General features: G+C 53.9%; 2 protein-coding genes across 2 annotated transcripts; both read right to left on the bottom strand.

Annotated features, from left to right (window-relative positions):
- Positions 1-7,983: 7,983 nt before the first annotated feature.
- Positions 7,984-15,861, bottom strand: HAPLN4 (hyaluronan and proteoglycan link protein 4). The gene is made up of 6 exons (XM_052642626.1): positions 15,739-15,861; positions 12,440-12,553; positions 11,329-11,446; positions 10,665-11,027; positions 8,757-9,089; positions 7,984-8,375 (listed from the first exon to the last, which is right to left on the bottom strand). Exons 1-6 carry the CDS (start codon positions 15,859-15,861, stop codon positions 7,984-7,986), a joined length of 1,443 nt encoding a protein of 480 aa, XP_052498586.1.
- A 145-nt stretch (positions 15,862-16,006) lies between these two features.
- On the bottom strand, positions 16,007-22,406 carry TM6SF2 (transmembrane 6 superfamily member 2). The gene is made up of 10 exons (XM_052644274.1): positions 22,312-22,406; positions 20,477-20,580; positions 19,978-20,075; positions 19,805-19,908; positions 19,322-19,404; positions 18,562-18,686; positions 18,278-18,379; positions 17,869-17,961; positions 17,126-17,245; positions 16,007-16,213 (listed from the first exon to the last, which is right to left on the bottom strand). The coding sequence occupies exons 1-10, from the start codon at positions 22,404-22,406 to the stop codon at positions 16,007-16,009; spliced, it is 1,131 nt and encodes a 376-aa protein (XP_052500234.1).
- Between the last annotated feature and the right edge of the window lie 2,663 nt (positions 22,407-25,069).

The following is a 25,069-nucleotide window of genomic DNA, read 5'->3' as shown; positions in this document are numbered from 1 at the left end:
AGAACCAGGCATAAGAAAGCACAACCTCCTTCCCACACCTCCCTTGGAGCCTTCACCTGGGGAGACAGAGCCCAGAGAGAAACAAGAGGGTCCGGAAGCCCCTAAGCCCCAAACCACATCCCCCCACCATACATTCCCACTTGTAAAAAGCTCCTCTCTCCTCCTTCTCACATACACAGGGTCCTCTTGGCAGGTGCAGCCATGTGTCTGGAAAGTCAGTTCTAGTGAGGCTGACCTCTGGGAGCATCTCCCAGTGGAGGGAAGCACAATTGGCAGAGATCATTCTTTGCAGGGGTTTAGTCTTTTGCTGGCAAGGCTCATTGCCAGTTGTGAAAATAAGGCTTTGATAAGGGTGCAAGAATGTGTGTTTGGATTTGCACTAAGGAATTGCTTTGACTGCCAGAATTCCAGATTAGTTAACTGTCAGATGTCCTGGGCGCAGGCTGAAGCCTTTAGTGAAGGTCATTGGCTTTGGGAGTAGAATATTACCTGGAAGCACACTGCTTGAACTTGATGACTGCCCTTCCTTGAACGTGGACTTCCGCCCAAGCTTGGTCCTTAGTCTTGGTGGATAAACTGAGTGTGGAATTCCTATGTGCTGAATTCTAGGAATGTTTTTTTGAACAACATCCTTCCATGCCCTCAGGGTTAGGGGTCAGAATAGTCAGAGAAATTTGTGGACAGGGAAGGGCATTTGTGTTGCTGACTTTCCCAGGTCTAGTCCAGTGCTGAGATTTGGTGGTTTTCCATGTGTGGTGAATTTTATGCACACCCAAACGCACACACACAGATGAGAGGACGTTTAGGGCTTGACAAGCCCAGGTTTCTTCCCCCTCCATCTCTCAGGGAGACAAAGAACCTCCTTTGTGGACCAAGGAGGTGCCACGTTTTCTAGCTCAGTGCCCATATCCATCCCTCAAGCAGACCTTGGTAGTGCTCCTGCCCTGGGTCCCATCCCTCCCCTCAGCCCATTCATTGCCTGGTGGACTAGAAATGCTTAACCCTTGAAGTAGTAATATCTACCTATGGTAATGTAGAGAGTTGTGCTGTGTTAAAACCGAAATATACACACACACATTTTTCTTTTAGTCTTTTAGTTTTTCAAGTGATAAAGAAATCACCTTGCCTTCCTCCCCAGAATCTACAATGTGTAAAACGTCTCCCCAAGCCAGATCTCTGGATCAGTGTCCTGGTCTCTGGCAAGGAAAGATCCATAGCTTTTCCTCCACGCCCTTTGTCCACTCTCAGCCTCTCTAGTTTGGGTAACATCTGTGGATTAGTGTTAAAAACCACAGTGGAGCATGGCCCTGTGCAGGAAAGAAAAATAAGCAAATATGTGGTCCATGGAAGGGTTCAGTAGAGGAAGAAGTGGAGTGACTGAGCCTGTATCCCTCCAGGGAAGTCATCATCATAGATGACAGCTATGGACTAGGTACCAAGCTAAGGGCTCACACACTGCCTCCGTGAATCTTCTCAACAGCCCGGTGACTTAGGAACCATTATTTTCCCATTTTACACAAGACAAAACTGAGGCTCAGATAAGCAAAAGGCACTGGCTTGCAAGACGAATAAGGATTTGGCCCTGCCTCTGGCTGCTTCCAAACCCTGCTCTCTATTGTGGGGAAAGGAGTTGAAACTTAATTATGCTCAACACACAGGAAGATTTAGGAAAAGATTGAGAAGTCCAAACTAGACCCACATCCTTGACCATGATCTTTAGTCTTCCCTGCCGTAGACATTATCCACTATCCCACCCTACGCTTATTGTTGAGAAAGCCCAGGAATATAGGTTTGCCTTCTAGCTTTGATAATTCCTCTTGGTTTAAAAAACATAATAACACATCTCAGTCATCCATGTCACAGAAGAATCTCCCTTTGTTTGGAGTGGTGAGGGACTCTAGAGGTGCAACCTTTTTGAGAGGTCTTGGTTTATGCTCCTTGCCCTTGGCCCCTTCCGCCCCTTGCCCTGCCCACACCCCAGCTCCACGGCAGGAGGGGGCTTCGATCTTTTCTAAAGTGGGTGGTTTGTCTTTTGGTCTTCCCCTTTGAGGTGTGCATGTGTCTGCGTGTGCCGCGTGTGTGGCATCTGTGTGAGTGTGTGTGCGCGTGAACAGCTTTGGGTCCCGTTGGTTTTGCTGCCAGCTGCAGTGTTCCGTGGGTCTGTGGTATCTGACACTGTGGACATTACTGTACTTCTTGGACATTTTAATAAAATTTTTTAACAGTTCAACCTGCCTCTTGACACCTTCATTCAGTCATTCAGCAAGGACTTACTGAGCAGCTATTATGAGCCATGTACTATGTTGGATGTTGGGGAGATAGTGATGAACAGGACAGATTGTGATGCCTGGGAGGTGGTCAGGGAGATCTTCCTGGAGGAGGTGAACAGAATCTAAAGGAAGAATAGTGTTAGCTGGATGAAGAAGGGAAGAAAGCAAGAGAGTTTCAGGTGGAGGGAAGAGTAAAAGTGAAAGTCTCCTTGCAGAAGGGAACATGGTTCATTTGAGAAACAGTAAATTGTCCATAGTGGCTGGGAGAGAGTGACAGAGGTAGACAGTGGGGGGACATGAGGTCAGAGAGGCAGAGGATGAGCCACGCAGGGCAATATGGGCTGCATGAGGAGTGTGGGCGTTATTCTAAAAGCAGTAATGACAAAAAGCAATATAAACAAGATCAAAAGGCAAATGCCAAGCTTGGAAACAAGTTTCAGATCAGAGATAATGGAATTGTTGCCTTAAAGAGCTCCTACAATTAAATCCGTGTCCCCGGCATTGGCAGGTGGATTCTTATCCACTGAGCTACCAGTCCACAACAGGAAAAAAAAAACAACAACCAATAATCCAATAGCCAAATGGGCAAAGGATATGAACAAAAAGCTCAAAGAAAAGGAAACAAGATGGCTGTTAAGCTACAAAATATGCTCGATAAAATAATACACACTTTTCAGATTACCAAGAAACACAAGTTAGGACATATAAGTAAAAGGAAATAATAAATTTCACAAGAGGGAGGTTTTGCATATTTTAATGGTGACAGTGTATTGGAACTGAGAATGATTTATGATTTACTCAACAGCTGGCAGCGAAGGTCGAAGTGGAGGACGGTCAGCTTCACGTGACAAGTGAATTGCAAGTGACACCCACAGAGAGAGATTCTTTTTCACCTAATAAGCTGGCCAAGGCAACAAGTGATGACACATGACGCAGGTGAAGGTGTACGGAAATCGGCAAGTGCATCTATCGTGAAATGAGTGAAAGTCGCTCAGCTGTGTCTGACTTTTTGTGACTCCATGGGCTAATACAGTCAGAACAGAATACTGGCGTGGGTAGCCTTTCCCTTCTCCAGGGACTCTTCCCAACCCAAGAACTGAACCAGGGTCCCCTGCATTGCAGGCAGATTCTTTACCAACTGAGCTACCAGGGAAGAACCACATCTGCTGCTGCTGCTGCTGCTGCTGAGTCACGTCAGTCGTGTCCGACTCTGCGTCACCCCATAGACGGCAGCCCTCCAGGCTCCCCTGTCCCTGGAATTCTCCAGGCAAGAACACTGGAGTGAGTTGCCATTTCCTTCTCCAATGCATGAAAGTGAAAAGTGAAAGTGACGTTGCTCAGTCATGTCGGACTTGGCGACCCCATGGACTGCAGCCCACCAGGCTCCTCCGTCCATGGGATTTTCCAGGCAAGAGTACTGCAGTGGGGTGCCATTGCCTTCTGCTACTAATGGGCTATAAATTGGCCTCACCTCTAGGAATAGTTGGAAACCCTCCCAAAATGGCAAATCTTGACCCCTTGATCAAACAACTCCTGATACCATCCTCCAGTTATACACACTGGTGTGATGACCGTGGTACTTATTACTAACAACAGAATATGGGAAATGTGCAAATGGCCACTATTAGAAGACTGGTTACAAAAGTTATGGTGCATCCAAAGAGCAGCGCCAATCTTTAGAAGAATGCTGGCAGTGGAGGGGAGTGATTTTTTTACAAGCTGAAGGAAGCCAGTCCCCAAACATATTATTAAGTAAAAAATAGAGTTACTTTAAAAGTATGTATGGCACACAAATGTTCGTAGCAGTGTTTTTCACAATAGAGATGGAAAATACCCAAATGTCCATTAACCAATAAAAGAATAAACAAAATGTGATATGTACATATATGAATATTGTTCAACCATAAATATCATATGGAAAGGAGCCAGACAAGAAAGGAACACATACTGTAGGATTCCACTTATATAAAATATCGAGACTCGGTAGATCCATACAGATGGGAAGTAGATTAACAGTTGTCAGAGCAGGGAGAGAGGGCAGGGAGAAATGGAGAGACTGCTTAATGGGTATGGGGTTTTCTTTGGGGTGATGAAAATGATAGAGATGATAGCTGCACAACGCTGTGACTGTACCAAATGCCACTGAATTGAAGTCTTTAAAACGTTTATAATGGTGAGTTTCATACCATGTGAAATTTTACAACATAAAAAGTATATATTGGGATTTCTCTGGTGGCCCAGTGGCTAAGACTCTGCACTTTCAACGCAAGGAGTCCGGGCTTTATCCCTGGTGATCCCCGGGCTTTATCCCTAGATCCTACATGCCACGATTAAAGATCCTGCGAGCCACGATGAAGATCAAAGACCCCACGTGCTACAACTAAGACTCGGTGCTGCCAAACACATAAGTAAACAAATAAGAGGATACGTTGCCTGCTTCCATTTGTATAAAAGTGAGGAGGAAAATGATACATGCATGTTTCCTTGAATGAATATAAAACCTCTTCCGAAGGACATGTAGGAACTCTTAGACGTCTCTGAGAAGTGCACTGGCTGCTGGAAGACAGGAGACAGATACTTTCCTGAATATCTAGCTTCCGGAGGGGCTCCACTCCAGGTGGGCTCTTGAGGCCTCCACTCCAACAGTGCAGAGCCCCAGCAGAAAGAGGGTTCCTTTGATCCTATTGGTCCATCAAAATCCCAGGGCCTGCATCTCATTGGTCTACCTGGGCCATGTCCACCCCTGGACCCATTAGGGTCTCCCAGGAACATGAGTCACAGCACTCACTGTCCAGTGGAGTCAGCCCCTCTGACTTACAGAATGAGAGAAGGAAAAGTTAGTTACCCAGGGCACAGCCAGGATGTCAGACCCCAAGGAGAGAGAAAGGATGTCAGCAGGGAAAAGGAGGGATGAAAGAAATCTCACGCACTCATCTCCAGAAAAATGACCCATTACCATTCTCCTATGCAAGGAAGCTAAGGCTCAGTTGGAGCCCAAGGCTCTCTAACCAGGAGGCTGGACCCTGACTTCAGATGAGTGGTTGGAATTTCTAGGAGTTCTGTCCCATTTGATATTGAAGCACCAGCAGTTAAATCAACCATCCACTTCTCCAGCCATATCAGACATTTACACTTCTTTTTTCTCTTCTCCTTTCTTTGTATCCCAGAAACTTTTCACTACTTCTTAGCCCACACTCCCCTGACCCCCACCTTCACCCCACCCCATGGAAAATATGCAACTTCTCTGCCTTCCTGATGCAGGAAGTCAACATCCAGTTTCACACACTTTGTTTCCAAGGGACTGAGAGGAACGTTGGGTTGGTTAGTGACCCAATTAGGACAGGGGTGAGAAGGGCCAGACCCATGGGAGGTGGCTCAAGGGAGAGAGGAACATGATGGGGGAAGGGAGAGGAAAGAGGTTGGGGAGAGGGAACGAATGGTCCTGAGGAATGAGAGAAGTTTCCCAACCAAATCATCACCGAGCCCCCCTGCTGCCCCAGCTGAAAAACATTTTGTCTACCAATGTGCATGTTTGAAGTAACTACCCACCAACTGCCTCATTTTCTCACTCATCAAAAAAAAAGAAAAGATTTATTGAGCCCCCACTGTAACACTTTGCACTCACTGGGACCTTAAGAGCAGCCCTGGTACAGAGGAGGAAACATGATCAGGGGTTTCATCACTTGGTCATAGAGGCAGAATTCAAACTCAGGCACACCTGGTCTCCAAACCCACAGATGAGTTTCCTGGAGATGGATGTGACAATAGGAGGGCTCCAGGAAGGACCCCAGCGCTACTCCAGGCAAGACTTCGAAACTGGGGTCTCCAACAGCTGGGGTGGCCTTGTTCATGGACATTCTCCCTGAGCCAGCTATTAACACTGGGGAGTTTGACTGGGTCCTGACTTGTTAACACAAATCGCCCCTTAGAACCTGGAGTTCAGAGTGGATTTTGAGGTTTACAGACGATTCCACCTCTCTCGGATCTCTAAGAAGGGAAATGTGGGGGTAGGGAGGGTAGAAAAGGAGAGAGGACCTCAGGGAGAATGGGGATGTGGTCTCAGAGAGGAAAAGAGGAGCCTCACACTTGCATAGCACGAAGGGTTGGGGCACACCAGAGTCTCATTTGCTCATCTGGGTGTTGCAAGGTTTTCTCGTACACAGCTGTTGTCTGGGATGGAGTTAGCGTGCAAACGAAGGGTATCCAGCAGCTCCAGAAGTTCGCCTGGAGCTGGGCCCATCTGGTGAAGGGGCAGCCGTTAAGCCCTATGGAGCAAGTTCGGCCCATGGTAAGAAGTTCCTGAGGACTGGGAAGTCAGTTGTCATGGAGATGACGCTGGCAGCCTCTATGGTGACAATGTGGAGGGGCGGGCCCTACCTACAAGAGAAAGCCTAAGGGGACAGGTGTTCTGTTATTTCAGATACCGGAGTTTAGTCTCCATGGCAACAGCTGCTGGGTCTAAGCAGCTTGGGGGCGGAGCTTGGAGAGGAGCAGGGAGCTGGGGCGCCCGCGGAAGGGAGCAGACTGTTTCCATGGTGAGAGCTGGAGAACCGAGCGTTGGGTCACTCTCAGGACAGTTAGAGGAGAGGGTGGTCTCCTTGGCTGTTGGTCAGGGTGAGGACAGTGGGAGTGAAGCTGTAGGTCCCTGGGGTGAAGGCGGGTAAGATGGGAAACGTGTGGTATCCATGGTTACAGCTGGAGGAGGGAGGCACTAACTCCATGGGTGTGACTGGTGAAGGAAGGGCTGTGTGACTCTAGGTGACAGTGGAAGCTGGGCTGGTCGCCTTGGTAACAATGGGAAGTGGGGCAATTTGTCTCCATAGCACATGACATGGATTTTATGGGTCCCTGGGCCCGGGAGATGGTCTCTGAGGTGACAGCCAGGAAAGGGGCCATCAGGTAAAGGCAGGCTTGTTCCCTCAGAGAGGATCTGAGGGATGTGCCGCAGGCGCCCGTCACGCGAGCCAGCTGCGTATTAACAGTGACAGACAAGGGTGGTGTCTCCTGAAACTGAAGGGGTGGGACTGTTCTCCACAGTGACCTGGAGACATGACCTGTTATTCTGGAAACTCTGGGGGACTCGTGGGAGAAAGGGAGAGAATGAGAGTAACCAACCTCCAGGTTACCCTAGGGAAGAGGACAGGTGCCCACAGTGTCCATGTGACCATGGGCGTGTGGTCAGCTGACGAACTCAGAGGCTTCTGGTTTCTCTACAGATGGTGGGTAGGAGGGCTCAGGGTCCAGGTGGCCTTAGGGACCAGTCTACAGTCTCCGGGCAGATGCATAGGACGTGTGGCCAGTCTCCAGATAATCCCGGGGGTCCAGCCTCCAGGCGACCATGGGGTAAGTTTGGGAAGATTTCCGGAGACGTGTCCAGTGTTCAGGAGACCTCAGAGTCTGTTGGGCTCCAGGGATTCTCAGAGGGTGTGCCTCATCTCCCGGGGAAAGTTGGGAGAGGAGGCCCAATCCACCGTTTAGAAAAGGTAGGGCTCGGTCGATCTCCAGGGGACTCCAAGGGACTTGGCTCTGAGAACTGGCCAGACTCTGGGGGCCTCAGAGGGCGTGGCCAGGGGTTAAGGACCGCAGGAGGTCTGGTCACCTTGCAGGGCACCGCAAAGAGCGTGGCCAGTCTCCAGGTGCGCGGTCAGTCCACGCCGCAGGGCACTCGGCCAGCCGCCAAGCGCCCCCGCGGCCCGCGGCCCACGGCCCAGGCCTAGACGCGCAGCGGGGTCCACGCGGCGGGGTCTCGCGCGCCTCCGGCCCACCCGCCGCCTCCAGCCCAGCCCCAGCCCCAGCCGCCAGGGGCGGGGTCCGGCGCGCCAGGCGCTCGGTAGCAGTAGACGCCGAAGAGGCGGCGCGAGGCGTCGGGAAAGCCGAGGCTGCGTACACCCGGCCGGCGGCCGCCGCAGCGCGCGCGCGGATTCACGATGGGGTAGCGTGCGCTCCCGTCCGCCAGCCAGCCTGCGGTGCAGCGGTCCAGCAGCTGCAGCTTCCACGCGGCGAAGAGCTGCCCCACCTTGGCTACGGCGGCGCCGCGCGCTGCGCAGGCGCGCGCCGCTCCGGAGAAAGGCACGGGCCGCAGTGGCTTCAGGAAGAACACGCGCCCTGCAGAGGGGTGGGTAGGAGTGATTAGGGCTGCTCTTGGGGCTGGGCCTCCTCGGATTTCAGGACTCCCTCTCGCCTGCCGCCCAGGAAACAGCCTCAGGATTCAGAAACTCCACCCGCTCCCCTGCAGCCCGGGACCACGGCCTCGGCTAGAGCAGTGCCGGTGTCAGGCTTTGTTTGATTGCCGCGCCTTGGCTATACTAGGGACCTCCGGGTCCGGACACCCGAGGATAGGTGTGCAGAGGAAAGGCGAGGAGAGAACACCCGGCACAGCGGGAAAGAATCTCGAGACGCGCCTGGGGATGGGAGGGTCTCATGGGTGGGGCGGGGCCCGGGCCAGCGGTGGGCAGGACCTTCCTCCCAGGGGTGGGGCCTACGCACCCGGGAGGTTGGATGTGAAGCAGAAGGCATCGTAACGTTCTTCTGCGTTGTGGCGGTAGCCGTAGTTGCGTACACCTCCTGAGGCTCCGCCGCCAGCCCCGGCGCTCCCGGCCCCGCCCAGGCCGCCGCAGGGCTCCCGGGGCTGGCTCACCGGGTACTGCACCGAGCCGTCGCGCAGCCAGCCCGCGTTGCACCAGTCCAGACCGTCGCGCCAGGCCGCGTGCAGCTGCTCAGCCGACGCCAAGATGCCGTCCTGCTCAGCGCACGCGCGTTGAGCCTCGGCGAAGGTCAGCTTGTAGCGGCCTCCACGAGGGTGGTAAGGGAAGACTACACCTGAGAGGTACACAAGGGTCAGCTCGGAGCCCCCTCCCCCCCACGCCCGCCAACTCGCATCCACCTACCTGACATCAGGGGTGTCACCTTTCAGTCCATCCCTCACTCTGGCGTCAGACCTGACCAGCCTTTCCCCAGCTCATATCCCTCATACTTCCTTTGCCTTAAACTTGGGATTCACTTGACCCTCCTCCTTGACACACTTAATCGTGTCCACCTCCTTTCCACCCCTGGAGACCTTTGTTTGTGTTCTTTCCATCTTTCCACTTGTAGAACTCCTATTCATCCTTAAAAACCCAGCTCCCACATCCCTGCTTCCTTTAGTTCTATGTGCTTCTGACATTCTTCCAGCATTGGGACCTGCCTTCTGGTCAAGTTCTGAGCCCACCGAGCTGACTCCCCCACGCTAGGAGCCCATGAATATTTGATCCTAGACAAAGAGCTCGTTGATCTCCAGGATTACCCAGGACATTTCCCATTGGTTTCCCATCTACCTTCTCTTCGTGAACTCCTCCCTCATCAGAATCACAGTCAACTCAGTTCACTAGCATTCTGTGTGTCTGTGTTTAGGGGGAGGACTTTGTGGGTGCAGAGGCATCTCTCAGCAGTTGCAGGAAGGATCAAACAGGAACCAGAGAGAAGAGCTGAAGCCTGAGACTGGAGTTTGAGTCTTGGCTCTGCCACTCACTGGCGCGTGTCCTGGTCAAGACTCTAACCTCTCTGAGCCAGCTTGCCCATCTGCTAGTTAATAGCGTCTTACTCAGGCGTTTTGGGAAAATTACATGAGAGACTCCAGAGAGCTCTTCAACCAAGCTCCTGGCACATAGAAAACACCTAATAAAGGAGAGCTGCTTTTGTTATTGTTGTTATTCGCTCTTGTTCGGAAGTTCAGCAAGTGAGGGCTAAGAAATCTCTCCTAGAGTGTTCTAAGGTGGAGTGAGGAAAGCAACTAAATGGAAGGGAATTCTTCGAATAGAAACGCCACCTCTCAGCTCCACGGTCAGCCAATCAGAGCAACCCATCTCCCAGGCACAGTGATTGGCTCGTGGATAGGCACATGACTCAAGCTGGGCCAATGAGGGACAACTCTGGGACTCTAGGTAAAACTTAGAGGAAATTGATTGCCAAGCTGGGAGGGTGGAAGCCTGGCACTACTTTTTGTTTCCAACGCGGGAAACTTGTCCAAGGAAAGCCCACCCAGGGAAGCAGAGCTGAGGGAAGGATTCCTGAAATGGTCCGAGTGCCTAGAGCTCCCTGTGCCTGAATTCTACTGCAGGGTTTCCCAACATCTTCGCTATTGACGTTTTGGATTGGATGATTCTTTGCTTGGGCGAATTGCCTATGTTTTGCGGGATGTTTCACAGCATTCCTGGCCTCTCCCCACTACACACCGCCATAACCTGCTTCTAGACGTTGCTGATATCCCTGAGGAGCAAAATCACCCCAAATCAGAACCATTATTCTACCCCACTGAGCTGCTAAATCCCTTCAGGCCAACTTGACTTGGTTTCTGTCCTTGCAATATCCTCTCTCCTCCCTTAGAAACGCGACTCGTCCTGCCCACAGTCTGGTCACCTTCCAGGTCCAGCTTGACCATGCCCGTGTCATCCTCCAGCTCGTTAGTGACCTCGCACTCATAGCGCCCGTAGTCCTGTAGCGTGACGTTTCGGAGAACCAGGGAGGCATCCCCGGGCCCATCGCCCTGCAGCTCAGCCCGCCCGCGGTAGCTGCCAAACGCTCGGTGCTGGGGGCCCAACGCCACGAAGACATCAGCAAAAGCCAGCGGGTCCACCACCTTGGTCCACTTGAGGCGGACGCCGTCGTGGCCATGGGTGGCTGCCTCGTAGTGGTAGCGGCAGGGCAAGACGATGGTGCCACCCCGGTGGCTGACCACCTGTCCCGGCGCTGTCTGCACCACCACCGAGCCCGATTCCCCCTCTGTGGACGACCAAAGAGGGTTAAGAAGCCCTAGGTGCGGGGCAGGAGCACCTGGGGAGCGGGGCCCAGGGAAGGGGGTGTAGGAAGAAAAGTTGGGTGAGAGTCAGGAAATCAGAAAGGTAAAGGGGCTCCACGAGGAAATTAGGGAGGGGGCGGGGACTCAGAGCGGGAGGAGCTGGGTGGGGACTGTGGCCATCAGGACCGCCCAGCACCCTCCCTCTTTCCCTCTCCGAGCACTCGGGCGATCCTATTTGCCCACGGCCTGTGCGGGGCAAGATCCGCTTCTACGTCCCTGACTCACCCAGCACGTGCACGACCTTCTTCCGGCCGCGCTGCGCCTCCGCCGCGGCGGTGAGCAGCAGGACTCCCCACGCAGCTGCCCAAAGCGCGCCGGGACCGAGGGCCGCCCGAGCACACACCTGGGGGCACCCAGCGCTCAGTCCAGCCTCCTGACTCTGCCCTTTCAGAAGACTACCCCCCTGCCCCCTGGCCTTCCTTCCTCGCAGCGAGGACTTCTTACATGCCCAGGTCCCCAACCAGCCAGGGTCCCAAGGAGAAGGCTAGCGGACTCTCCCCCCACCCCACTCTCCTGGGACCTCACGACCCTTGCCTTTGCGCAAAGCTCACGCCCCTGGACTCACTCTCCCTTAGTTCTGCGTGGGCAACCCGCCTGCCCCCGCGAACCCCAACACCAGAGACCCTGAGCCCCGCCCCCTTCTCTCTCCCTCTCTCTCCGGCCCAGGCCAGAGATTGGGGAGGAGGGGGGAGGGGCAGAGGAGCTGGAGTAGCGGCAGCGGCAAGGTTATCTGTGCGCCAGGAGACTGCAGCAAACCCGTGCAGATGGGGGTGGGGGGCGAGGGGGTGGGAGAAGCGGAGACAGCAAGAGACGCAGAAAGAAGGCGAGAACAGGAGAAGAGGCTGAGACACAGAAAAGCAGGGAGAGACGGGGACAGAAGGGCAGAGACAGGGGAGAGGGGGGAAGGATGGAGAAGCAGAGTCACAAAGTGGGAGAGAGAGAAAAGAGAGTGCCAGAGGGAGACACAGAACAGGGCAAGGAAAGACGGAGAGGGACAGAGACAGAGAAGGAGAGACAGAATACTGAGAGAGAAAAGAGAGAGGGGAAGAGGAAAGAGGGAGACACGGGTGCAGGGAGAGACACTGAGAGAGACGGAGAGGAAAGGGACCGCGGTGGCCGGGGAGAAGGAAAGAGGAAAGTAGGGAGAGACCTAGAAGAACAAGAAAAGGAGAGGCGGAGATGGGAAGAGTGGGAGAGAAAGAGATACAAGAAGGTGAGAGATGGAGGTGGGGGAGGCGAGAGGGGGAGAAGGGCTAAGAAGGGGAACACTGAAACGTGTAGATTCAGAGACACAGAATCCCAGAGAAGGACCTGCCGCACCCACGGTCCCACTCACCATCCTGCCGGTGCGGCCCTCGCCCAACGGCCCCCAGGCGCTGGGACTGTGTTCCCCTGCACACCCGGGAAAGACTGGACAGATCCCAGCAGACAGCGCAATCCTGGCGTCTGCCTGCAAGGGGAGCAGGGAGGGAAGGAGGCAGGCGGACGGGTTGGGGGGGGGGCGTTAAAGGGGACATGGTAGCACCTGCTCTGGGGAGAGGTGGTGATGGGCACAGATGGAAGAAGGGCGCCCTGAACAGTGGGTACCAAGCCAGGTCCCAGCCTGGGACTGACCTGGGTCAGTAGAGGAAAGTTTCTGGGTCTCAGTTCAACTATCTTTTAAATGGAGGGGGAGTGGTGCTCATGATGCCCCATGTGGGCAGAAGGGCTGAGTAACCTGGGACAGGGCTTGCAGGTCTCAGTTTCCCCATCTGTCACTGTCTGTGTGCTAAGTCGCTCCAGTCGTATCCGACTCTGTGTGACCCCATGGACTATAGCCCGCCATCTGTCCATGGGATTCTGTCCATGGATTCTCCAGGCAAGAATACTGGAGTGGGCAGCCATCAAAGGGTCCAGGGCTTCAGCAGCCAAAGATGCTCACTCTGGGATGGGGACCCCACAACAGTCACACAGCCTGCAGAGGGGACCTGCAGCAACGGCTCAAGTCTGACTCCTCCCCTCACTCGATGCCTCAGTTTCCACATCTAAGATATGGAGTTCTGGGTCTTTGGTGATGATCTAGTGGCTAGACATACTATCAGTTCAGTCACTTGGTCATGTCCAACTCTTTGTGACCCCATGGACTGCAGCAGGCCAGGCTTCCCTGTCCATCACCAACTCCTGGAGCTTACTCAAACTCATGTCCATCGAGTCAGTGATGCCATCCAACCATCTCATCCTCTATTGTCCCCTTCTCTTCCTGCCTTCTATCTTTCCCAGCATCAGGCTCTTTTGCAATGAGCTCTTCATACCAGGTGGCCAAAGTATTAGAGCTTCAGCTTCCAATGAATAGTCAGGACTGATTTCCTTTAGGATTGACTGGTTTGATCTCCTTGCAGTCCAAGGGACTCTCAAGAGTCTTCTCCAACACCACAGTTCAAAAGCATCAATTCTTTGGTGCTCAGCTTTCCTTATAGTTCAACTCTCACATCCATACATGACTACTGGAAAAACCATAGCTTTGACTAGATGGACCTTTGTTGGCAAACTAATGTCTCTGCTTTTTAATATGCTGTCTAGATTGGTCATAGCTTTTCTTGCAAGGAGCAAGTGTCTTTTAACTTCACGGCGGCAGTCACCATCTGCAGTGATTTTGGAGCCCAGAAAAATAAAGTCTCTCACTCTTTCCATTGTTTCCCTATCGTTTGCCATGAAGTGATGGGACCAGATGCCATGATCTACGTTTTCTGAACGTTGAGTTTTAAGCCAACTTTTCACTCTCATCAAGAGGCTCTTAGTTCCTCTTCACTTTCTGCCATAAGAACGGTGTCATCTGCATATCTGAGGTGATTGATATTTCTCCCAGGAATCTTGAGTCCAGCTTGTGCTTCATCCAGCCCAGCATTTCTCATGATGTGCTCTGCATATAAGTTAAATAAGCAGGGTGACAATATACAGCCTTGATGTACTTCTTTCCCGATTTGGAACCAGTCTGTGGTTCCATGTCCAGTTCTAACTGTTGCTTCTTGACCTTCATACAGATTTCTCAGGAGGCAGGTCAGGTGGTCTGGTACTCCCATCTCTTGAAGAATTTTCCACAGTTTGTTGTGATCCACACAGTCAAAGGCTTTGGCATAGTCAATAAAGCAGAAGTAGATGCTTTTCTGGAACTCTCTTCCTTTTTTGATGATCTAACGGATGGCAATTTGATCTCTGGTTCCTCTGCCTTTTCTAAATCCAGCTTGCATATCTGGAACTTCACCATTCACATACTGTTGAAGCCTGGCTTGGAGGATTTTGAGCATTACTTTCCTAGCATGTGAGATGAGTGCAATTGTGTGGTAGTTTGCGCATTCTTTGGCATTGCCTTTCTTTGGGATTGGAATGAAAACTGACCTTTTCCAATCCTGTGGCTACTGCTGAGTTTTCCAAATTTGCTGCAATATTGAGTGCAGCCCTTTCTCAGCATCATCTTCCACAATTTGAAATAGCTCAACTGGAATGCCATCACCTCCACTTGCCTTGTTCGTAGTGATGCTTTCTAAAGCCCATTTGCCTTCGCATTCCAGGATGTCTGGCTCTAGGTGAGTGATCACACCATCATGATTATCTCGGTCATGAAGATCTTTTTTGTACAGTTCTTCTGTGTATTCTTGCCACCTCTTCTTAATATCTTCTGCTTCTGTTAGGTCCATACCATTTCTGTCTTTTATTGTGCCCATCTTTGCATGAAATGTTCCCTTGGTATCTCTAATTTTCATGAAGAGATCTCTAGTCATACTATAGATGCCCAGTAAGTATTGGTAGGGGTAGGGAGATCAGTCCCCTAACCCCCAGTGCTCTGGGCAGGAGTTATCCCTGAACCTGCAACTTCACTTAAGTTCAAAAATCAAATCAGGAGAGGGGACTTCCCTGGTGGTTCAGTGGCTAAGATTGTATGTTCCCAATGCAGGAGGCCTGGATTTGATCCCTGGTCAGGAAACTAGATCCCACATGCCACATCTAAGAGTTCCTGCGCTGTAACTAAAGATCCTGCATGCCGCAACTAAGAACTGTGGCAGTCAAATAAATAAAAATAAATATTAAAAACATTTAAAGCCAGAGGACAAGGAGCCCTTCCCCCAACTTCTTGGCTGCCCCCCAATTTCAGTTTCTCCCAAATATGAGCCAGTCAGACAGCAGACACAGGGCTCTGTGGTTGACTGAGCCAGGACTCAATGCCTAACACAGCTGCATTAAGGAGGTATGACCTTGGACCAGGCTCTTCACCTCTTGCAGACTCAGTTTTCCCATCTGGAATATGAGGTGAGATCCAGCATGTAGTGTGAGGTTGGTCATTGGCCTGGTATACAGTAGGTGATTAATAACTGTGTCACACTGTCAGTTATTATAATTTCTTGGTGGAGCTTAGAGTTTGGACTCTTCTCTCCTGATTGTGACCTCAGACGAGTCTCCAGTCCTCTAGGAGCCTTGTTGTTCCCCATCTGGAAGATGGGGCTGTGCACACCAACCAGAGGCCAACTTCTCTCGTCCAGCACCTTAGCTCCTGTGAGTTAAGCTGGCAGTGATGAGTGGGCCCTGGTGGGTTCCGAGAAGAGAGTCCCTTGCCCCATGAAACATTCAGAGCAACATTTTATGCATCAGAAGGACTTTTACTAAAAGGATCCATTGCGGGGAATAATGGATAGGGAAGGTGCCTATGTGGAGTTCGGGTGAGGTGACAGCTGAGCATGCCTGTGGCCCTCGCTGCTGGAACACCTGGACCTTGGGCACCCCCATCCCACCTACTGGCCTGAAATCACCATAGCCAGAACTGAAGGCACCCAGAAACACACCTCCTGTCTCTAAAAGAGCCCAACCCACCCTTCCAAGGACAGGGCTGGCTGGGCATGTAAACTGAGTCTTGGGGGGTCCCACAGCCCCCTCAGTGCTGCTTCTCATGGGGGGCTGGGGTCCCAGGAGGTGGGCGTAGGAAGAAGGCAGGGCGCCACAGGCAGCGGAAGGCCAGCAAGTGGGGGCCCAGCGCATACAGTAGGTTACACACGAAGAAGCTGGCCCAGGCATCCTCAGGCACACGGTAGGTGAAGGGCGTGCGCAGGTGCATGGAGGCCCCCATGTGTGAGAACTGTGCCTGGCGGCCAGAAAGGGAGGATGGATGTCACAGACCAGAGGACAAGTTCCAGCATCGCCAGCATCCCACCATGGGGAACCCAAAAGCTCTTCATCCCTATCTCTCTGGTCCTGCTGACCTACCTGTCTCTTCAATCCCTCTGTCTCTAAACATCCCTGTGCCCCACATGTCCTGTCTATTCTTATCCATTTATCTGGGCAGCCTCTGCCCAGCTGCCTAACCAGACCATCTAAGCTCTGTCTGCTGAACCCCTCACCCCATCTCTCTGACCTGAGTCTAGCCCCTCCTCCTGGTCTTCCCCACCCTGGGCAGCCTTGACGCAAATCCTCTCAATTCTACCTGTAATAGATAAAATAATAAGACATCTAATCAAGGTCCTCCTGATCCCACTGCCCTGGCCAGGGTCCAGCCTTTATCACTTCCCATCAGAAACCCAGAAACATGCCCCCAGCTCTGAACCCTCCACTGCTCAGACACCTTCTATGGCTCCCCATTGTTCTCAGCACAAGCTTCCAAGCCCAGATTTCAAAGCCCTTAGCATCTTGCTGTCAATTTATCTCGCCGCTGCCTTTACTCACATTATGGCGTGCATTTCTTTGTGCTGTTCCCATTCCTGGAATGCTTTTCCCTGCCTAAAGAATTCATACCCATACATCGAAACCCATGCCCCCTCTTTTAAGAACTCTGCCCCTCTGGAATCCCTCTCAGCCTCTGTATCCACTCTGTTCAGTTCTGACCTCATGGGATGGGGTATCTGTGTCTGGCCCGTTTTTCTTTCCAACACTAGGAAATCCTGGGAAGCTGTCAAGGGCCTGGCATCACCCGAGGTGAGCACAAAGGCAATTGATGAGCAGCCCAGAGACTTTCTTTCCTAAGCACCGGCCCAACCCACCCCACCCCACCCCACCTCACCTGGCCAATGGCTCCAGCAAATACCAAGGCCCAGTCAGGCAGCCAGGAGCATCCAGGAAAGATGAGGGCATAGATGGCCAGGCCATAGAAAGGCAGCACATAAAACATATTCACCAGCATCTGGGGGGCACACAACTGATGGAATGAGGAGCTGCTCAGTTAGGTCTCCTGATCCCCCTCAGGTGGTGGCCCCCAGGAGGATCTGGCCAGCCTCAGACTCTGTCAAGATAGGGGTTCACTGTATATCCCACCCTTGTGGAAATGACTCCTTTCTTTCCCTCGGGTTTCTCATGCACTGAGCCCACCCACCTTCCTCTATATGTAGCATGTGACCCTGGCCTGATCAATCAGAACGTCCCAGCCCCCTGGCCATAATAATCAGCTATGAGCATGTGACTTAAACTCGGCCAATCAGAGCCTACTCAAGACTTACACGTAAGCACTGAGAACTTCAGGGCTCAGTCTCCTCTGAGGGGGCTAAATAGGGAGAATGGGGACCTGGAGACACCCAAGGCTGTCTCTGCCATACCACAAGGGCACCACCTGGGAGTGGAGCACGTGCAAAGAAAGCAGAGCTCCAGCCGTACCTGAAGACCCCATCTGTACGTTTTTGGTAGGACAATAAATTCCATTTGAGCTTCAGCCAGTTTGACTTGTGTTGTTTTGGCACCTTCATCAAAGGGGCCCAGCAGATCCCTAACCACAGCAGGGCCGTGGCCCCCTCCTCCCACCTGCCCTCTCACCTGCACCTTTGGATAAGTCACGGGGTCTCTCAGGTATGGTTCATACTGATAGATGTAGACAAAGCAGGCGTCCGTGGGGCAGTCCAGTACCACCTAGGGCCCGCAGACAAACCGACAGCCTCAAACATCCCTCCCATAGGAATATTCCCCCACTCTCCTGGGAGGGGCCCTCACCCCCTGCTCTGGCCTGCCCCAGCCTTGGTTTTCTCCTCTGAGAATCCACAGGTACTTGAGCTGGGGAGAAGGCTACAGGGAATGGGACTTTGTGATGGAACACTCAGATTAGACTCAGTGAACTTCCCTGGATGATGAGGTGGGAGAGCAGTGGCCTTTTTCTGCACTGGAGAAAGAAGTTAAAGAAGGGAGGGGAGGGGACTGCAGGCAAGTAGGCTGGCCAGTGCAGACTCACCAGGCCCCGAAAGAGGGTGAAGAATGCAGCAAAGATGAGGTAGATGATGAGGGCCAGGTCAACTGGGCGCCGCAGAAGGCCCTTTCTTTGGTCCTCCTCCACCTGCCCCATGAGAAATAGCATGAGAAGTCTGGTATCCAACAGGCACTCAGTGAAGGCTCATCCCTTCTTCCCTAATCACCAAGGAGATCTTTCCAAGGAGATAATGTCTTTGGCGAGAAGCAACCCAAATGGGGAACATTCAGGCATTTGGGACAAGGCTGACCTGGGGGCAAGGGACTCACCATGTTGAGAGTGCAGCAGGTTGGCACCTGGGTCTGGTTGAAGACCCTCAAGCCAGCCCAGCAGGGGACCAGCAAGAAGGGAATGGTGAGGAAAAATGTAGGCCTGATCTCTGAGCTGTATTTGCCTGCCATGGTAGGAGAGACAGGTGTCACGAAGCGAGGATCTCCCAGGCCTGGCTGGACCCTTTGGCAGGGCCACGTCAGAGCCCCTGGCTGGAAGCTGTTGAGTCACAAACGCCATCCTAGCTCAGCCCTAACACCTCTGACTCCCCAGTGCTCGTAAGATGATGACCAGGCTCCTCAGCCTGGCCTTCCTCCATTTCCCCTCGGGACACGGGTCCTACACTTCACTTCACCCTGGAAACACCCTGGATATTCCTCTTTCACAGCCATCCCCACATCCCTGGCTGCCTTCTCTGCTCTTGTCTCCCAAGACCTACCTACAAAGCTGTCAGTCTGCCCTCTGGATCCACTTTAAGATTCCCTTCTCATGTCAAGAGCATTCTGGGCTAAGTCCCTGGGGTCAGGGACCACTAGCTGGGGAAGAAGTGGAATGTGCTTCCATTCCTCCAAGGGGAAAATGGGAGAGATGTGGGGAAGGTCTGCCGACTTGAATGGAGAGGCATGCAGTTGGCGGGGGTCGGGGGCTGCCCTCCGCAGACACTGGGAAAGGTATGGAGGACCCCGTGGGGCCTGGCTTCCAGATGCGGGGCAGTGACCCAGCCCAGGGAGACAGGATTCCGCAGAGCCAAGTCCTTACCAAGGATGTTTCCTGGGAGGAACACTAGGATGCTCATGATGAAGGATCCCAGCCAGTAGAGTCCAAGGTTCCGGTAATTCTTCCTGGGTGGGAGATGGAGGAGTAACCGGTAGATACCTGTCCCCCAGTCTCAGAGGGTCAGGGTCCAGAGACCAGTCTGGGCTCCCCAGGTCTGGACCCCTTCAGTTTCATCCAAGACAGAAGGGACAACAGGGAGTTGAATGAGGGAATGAACAGTCAGACCCTATGTCCAAGGATAGCAGTGGCTGCCAGGTACGGGGTGACACAACGGAAGAGAATCGACCACCACAGACGCCTGTGACGTTCCCTGAATCCTTCTCCTAGCCACCCCTGTCTAAGCCCTAGAGGGACATCCTGATTTCCCCTACACACACTTCTGGCTTCACCCTGGTCTGGGACCTCCCACCTAAGAACTCCGCCTCCTTCCCAGGGTCCAGGTGCCACCCTGCCCGCCTCGCGCACCTTTTACGGATGGCACCAGTCATGGCCAGGTAGAGGAGGTAGTGAACGATGCCATCCCAGTAGCAGATGAAAACTCCGTGTGCCGTGCGCAGGTACGGCTCACCCTGCAGGGGCAGGTATGGGGCTCAGACAGGCAGTAGGACTGCGGGCATCCCAGACCGCTCCCGACATACCTCCTTGGTGTAGAACGCCATGAAACCCGCCATGTAGCCGTCTTCCTGGAGAGCAATAAGGAGGTCCACCACGGATGTGAAGGCGAAGACCGCGAAGACTACGCGAGAGCCGGCGGGGCATTGGCAGTGCGGGGGCGGGGTAGAGATTAGGTGTGGGCGGGGCCTGAGAGCTCTTGCTGGGGACTCAGTTGCCCAAAGCGTCTGTGCAAAACTGCTCCCAGGCCCAACCCCACAAATCACATGACCCACGACCCTTCCTCATAGGTAGGCACAGTCCTTGACTTAAAGGTGCCCACAGGTTGATGAGAAAGGCACTGTTCTGGCACTCAGGAGCCGCAGGTCAGAAGGGGGAGGCCCACTGAGATTCCCCAGTCAACAGGGGGTCTCCAGTCTCTCTGAGGTTCTCCAGTCTGATGAAGGCCCTTCAAGGACTGCCAGTTTGATGCAGGAAGCCCCTGCCCAAACAGGTCTCTTCCCCAGGACCCTCCCACCAACTCACCAGCATACAGTGGGTCATAATAGACGTCACTTCGGGACAAGCTGTATATTGCCAAGGAGAGCAGACCCAGGATCAGGGTGCTCATCAACACCACCCCCAGGGGGCTGTGGAGACGAAAAACCAAGTCAGGGAGGCCAGGCCCATTTTGAGACCCTATTGCACCCTGGGGCAGAGCAGACACCGGGAAGCTCCAGGTGACCAGGCTGAAGCTCCTGTCCATCAAGGAAAGCCATTCCCTGAAACTCCCATTTCCCAGCACCAGGCTCTTGCTCCAGCTGTTTCTGACCCACCACCTCAGTACAGTTCAGTTCAGTTGCTCAGTCATGTCTGACTGTTTGCGACCCCATGGACTGCAGCACACTGGGCTTCCCTGTCCATCACCAACTCCCAGAGCTTGCTCAGACTCATGTCCATTGAGTCGGTGATGCCATTCAACCATCTCATCCTCATGCCCCACCCCCTAACTCCTTCCAAAAGTCTTTCCACTTGGCAAAGTCCTATTCATCCTTCATGGCCCATCTACATTGCTCCTCTTCCAGGTACAGAGGGAATTTCTGTCAGCCCCTTCTGACTATGTGATTTATCCGGTCACCTGCTGATGTGTGTCAGCTTGCTTATTCATTCAACAATTCCAAGACCCTCTGTGGTCAGTTCCAGTGCTCACAACCACCAAAGGATCTCTAGAGCTTAGCTCTGTACACCTCATTGTCTGAAGCTCCTGACTCCTCCCAGATAAAGTCCAAATGTTTCCATCAACCCCACCCCACCCTGCCCTGATCTGCTTCTATCAACCTGATAAGACACGTCAACCACCTGCAGAGATAATAGAAGCCAGGTCTCTGGGCAGTCCCTAAAACTTGGCAAATCAAGGAAGGCCCAGAGAGTGTGGGAGACATATCCAAGGTCACATGTTCTTCCCTTACACTCTCTCCAGATCCCTACCTTCCCCGGACCCCTTAGGATCCCCATTCTTGCCCCATCCAACCAACAATGACAATTATAGTAATTAGCTGAGACCACAACAGCGTTCTGGCACACAGTTCATAATCCTTGACTGTAACTATGGAATGAGTCTAGGATTATGTTCATTACACAATGAAGAAACCAACGCTCCTGGGGGCAACCTGGCTCACCTGGGTTCCAGGAGGGTGGAACCAGGAATTTGTACCCAAGGAGCCAACTCCGCAGTCAAGATTCCCTCTACCCCATTGTCTGTGTTGGCTTTGGGGTTATGAGGGATTGGTGGATGGCTGGTATTCAGTGGCTGGATCCGCAGGGTTGAGGCCTGGGGTTAGGTGATAGGGACAGGGGAGGTGGAGGCATGTAGGGGAAACTGAGGCTGTGTACAGGGTGGGCCAGCCAGCCCCTGAAGAGAAGAAAGTGTCAGACAGGCGATGGAGGAACTGTCTGGTAGGGGTAGCACAGCAGAACTTGTGTGTGGCAAGAGCCGGGTCACTGGGGCCTTATCTGGGACAATACTTTGACCCTTGGCGACTTTGGAGTCTGTGCTGGGCACATCCCTGGGAAAAACTCCAGAAACCTTCCAAAACCCTTCCTTGTTAGGGGTTCTGTTTCTCAAAGTCCCTCCCCGCAGGCCCCAAACGTCCCAGGAGTGCCCCCAGCTCCACCACACTGCTCCAGCCGGCTGGAAAGGCGTTTCCGGTTGGAAGCCAGGGGTTCTCCTGACCCAGCCCCCTTTTCCCCCGGGCCAGCGGCGCGGGGCCGCTCGGCTCAGGGGAGCCCGTGCATCCGCATGCCGCCCGCTTCGCACCCTCACACCCCAACCCTGCCCCGCCGCCCCAGAGGCCGCCTCGCCAGCCCCTTCCCTCACGCACTACGAAAGCACCGAGACGTAGTTGAGCGCGAAGGACAACGGGAGGGCGCCCAGCGACAGAAGTGCGATCTTGCCCGCCAGGGGCGGGATGTCCATAGCGGCGGCGCCGGGACCCCGGCTCGGTTCCTGCGTGGCTGCGCCTCTGGGCGCCGAGGTGCCAGGGACCCAGCCAGACTCGGCCCCGCCTGGCGCAAAGGTCGCCCCCTCCACCCCACACCCCCCAACCCCCCCACCGCTGTGATTGCCCCGCGAGCTCCCGGGGAGCCTCCGAGGCCCCTCCCTCTCCCAGCGGCCCCTCCCCTCCATTGATAGCCTCGCCGACTGACTCGGGGCGGTCCCTAAGGGCAAAGCCCGCCGCCCAGCCGGTTTCGCTTTCTACTAATGCTAATTAGAACACAATTCCTCAGGATGCTTCCATTTCTGCGTCCTGGAGGTCCTCAGCCAGCAACTTCACTAGGATCCACTGGGTACTGATTCTGCGTTTCTGCGCACTGACAAGAGAAACTTACCCGCCTGGGTGCAAAGTTCCCTTTAGTGCCCTGGGATTTGAGTTTTCATGCGATGGCCTCAAACAAATTTAAACACGTGTCTAGGTGTGACGTTTTGACTGGGCCCCTGGGGGAGGGGGCGGGGGAGGGCATCTCAAGACAGACTGCCAGGGCCCAGGGTTGGTGACAGCTTGAAGGGCTCCGTGATTCTCTAGTGTTTCTTCCTTCTATACTGAACACCTGCTAATGTGGGCGGGTCCGAAGGGGCGGCTAAGGATGGTGAGGAGTTTGATGATGGTGTTCCTGGCAGGAAGAATAGCTCAAGCTTTGGGCTGAGCACCAGAAGGGAGACTAGGGCTGAGGCGGGGTTGGAGGTTCATAGAGCAATGTGGGGTGCACTTGGAAGGTTCTGGACAGCCGGGAGGAGGCTGGGCTCCATCATGGGGCAAATGCAAGCCACCCCTCCCTGGTCACTGGACCAGGATGGAGGGAAAATTAGGAAGCAGCTGTCTATCAACCCCTCCAACTAGCCTCGGATTCTTGCCCATGTGGTGCTTGTGGCAGCAGGAAGTAGGGTAAGCAGTGGGTAAGCAGTGGCCACTTGATTCTTGTCTGACAACCAAGGAAACCTAGAGTCCTTTTTGGGGGGTGGGGAGGGGGGAGCTGCACCATTAGGGCTTTGGGACTTTAGTTACCCTGACCAGCGATTGAACTTGGGGCACAGCTGTCAAAGTGCGTATCTTAACCACTGGACCACCAGGGAATTCCCTGGGGTAAAATTCTAACCCTCACATCTCCAAGGGCCAGCTGGGTCCCTTCTCTGAGCCTGGGTGACAGGATGATCTTTGGCCACTGACTCAAAACCTTCCTTCCTCAGGGGCCTGTTTCCCTTGATGTGACGTTCAGGTTCCTCTGCGCTGACCTGAATCTCCAGCCTCCTTTCTTGACCTTTCTCAACTCCAGTGGTTTCAATTCCCTACATGCCCCGTCTCCTGTCTGCAAGATGGACCCTCTCCTATTTCCCCACCTCTTAAAGCAGGCTGCAGTGTCCTGTCCTCCAGGTAGCTCACCCGGTCCCTCCAGCCCCTATTACCTGTGGAGGGCCAGGGGTCTGGTCTTACAACCCGTATCTGGGAGATGCCTACACACCCACCCAGCATTTGGAGGCCTCCTCTTCCAACTCTCCCCATGGCTGGGGCTGAAGTCCATGGTCTGAGTCTGGTGATCCTTTTGGTCACTGAGCATTAAATGGAGGGGTGACCCTGGCCTGGAGAGCAAGGTGTTAGGGACCAAGCCCCAGGGTTCCCATGGCTGGAATCCGGCACCCAGAACTACTCCCTTCTGCTCAGGACTCTGGCTGCCAGGGCAGGCTGCATGTCACCCCCTTGCCTTGCCCCGGGAACAGCATCCACGGAGGGGAGGCAGGGTAGTGTGTGCCACTCCACCCAGGGAGCTGCTGCTGAGATTCCAGACTCCCTCACTGAGAGATTCCCTGGACCACCTCCCCCACGGGTCCCGGCTCCTCTTCACAGCATTCATCAGCCCCAGATGGTGTTAGGGGTTCATGGCCACAGCCCCAGCAGAGTGTGGGTGCCCAGGGCAGACCCTGTCCATCCGGGCCAGTCACTGCTGTTTGCTGAACGGCTGCGAGAACTGCAGGCTGGCCCAGGAGCCTGATGCCAGCTCGAGTCCTCAGACCCCTTGAGCCCACAGCGGCTGAGCAGGATCCACTGTATGGGGCAGGGGGGTGAGTTGTAGGGGCCCCAGTGGCCCAGGCCCTGATATTCCAAGCAAGGCTCACAGATTTTTGAAGACCTTGCCCAAGTTGCTCACTCAAGATCCCCAGGTGATTCCTGCACAAACATGAGGCACCAGCTCTGGAGATGGGGTGAGCTCTCAGCACACACCGTGGTCTGGGCTGCCCACTAGCCGCCCCTCTTCCAGGAGGTGCGTGATGTCCCAGTCCAGTGTATCTGTCTGGGAAGCTGTCTCCCAGAGGCATGAGCCCTAGGGACTTGTATGTCCACCCTACTCGGAGGATGCAGGGCCGCTGGGATGGCCTGGGCTACAGCATCACCAGCCAGGTCTGCTGTATGCGGCGTGGGTGGGAGACCATCAGTGCTACCTGTCGAGAGGTGAGGGGCACAGGTGTACCCTGGGTCCACCTGCCTTGTGGGTCTGAGGGAGAACTGGGCCTGCCTGGGGAGCCCTCCTGAGCCTCCCCCTGTGGCGCAGTGCCAGGCTAGAAGGTCCCTCATGCCCTCAGCCTAG

This window comes from Budorcas taxicolor, chromosome 7 (assembly GCF_023091745.1).
Source record: "Budorcas taxicolor isolate Tak-1 chromosome 7, Takin1.1, whole genome shotgun sequence".
Taxonomy (NCBI): Eukaryota; Metazoa; Chordata; class Mammalia; order Artiodactyla; family Bovidae; genus Budorcas; species Budorcas taxicolor.
This window is presented reverse-complemented; position numbering and strand designations above follow the sequence as displayed.

What these genes read in the sequence shown, in the direction of transcription:
- TM6SF2 (XM_052644274.1), bottom strand. Translation starts at nt 22,406, where the DNA reads ATGGACATCCCGCCCCTGGCGGGCAAGATCGCACTTCTGTCGCTGGGC. An exon ending in CCTCCCAGGAAACATCCTTG is followed by an intron (nt 18,687 to 19,321) that starts GTAAGGACTTGG and finishes CTACCATGGCAG; the next exon opens with GCAAATACAGCTCAGAGATC. An exon ending in TGACTTATCCAAAGGTGCAG is followed by an intron (nt 17,246 to 17,868) that starts GTGAGAGGGCAG and finishes TGTGCCCCCCAG; the next exon opens with ATGCTGGTGAATATGTTTTA.
- HAPLN4 (XM_052642626.1), bottom strand. Translation starts at nt 15,861, where the DNA reads ATGGGGGTGCCCAAGGTCCAGGTGTTCCAGCAGCGAGGGCCACAGGCA. An exon ending in CCCCGCAATGGATCCTTTTA is followed by an intron (nt 12,554 to 15,738) that starts GTAAAAGTCCTT and finishes CTCCCCTTGCAG; the next exon opens with GCAGACGCCAGGATTGCGCT. An exon ending in GAAGGTCGTGCACGTGCTGG is followed by an intron (nt 11,028 to 11,328) that starts GTGAGTCAGGGA and finishes GGTCGTCCACAG; the next exon opens with AGGGGGAATCGGGCTCGGTG.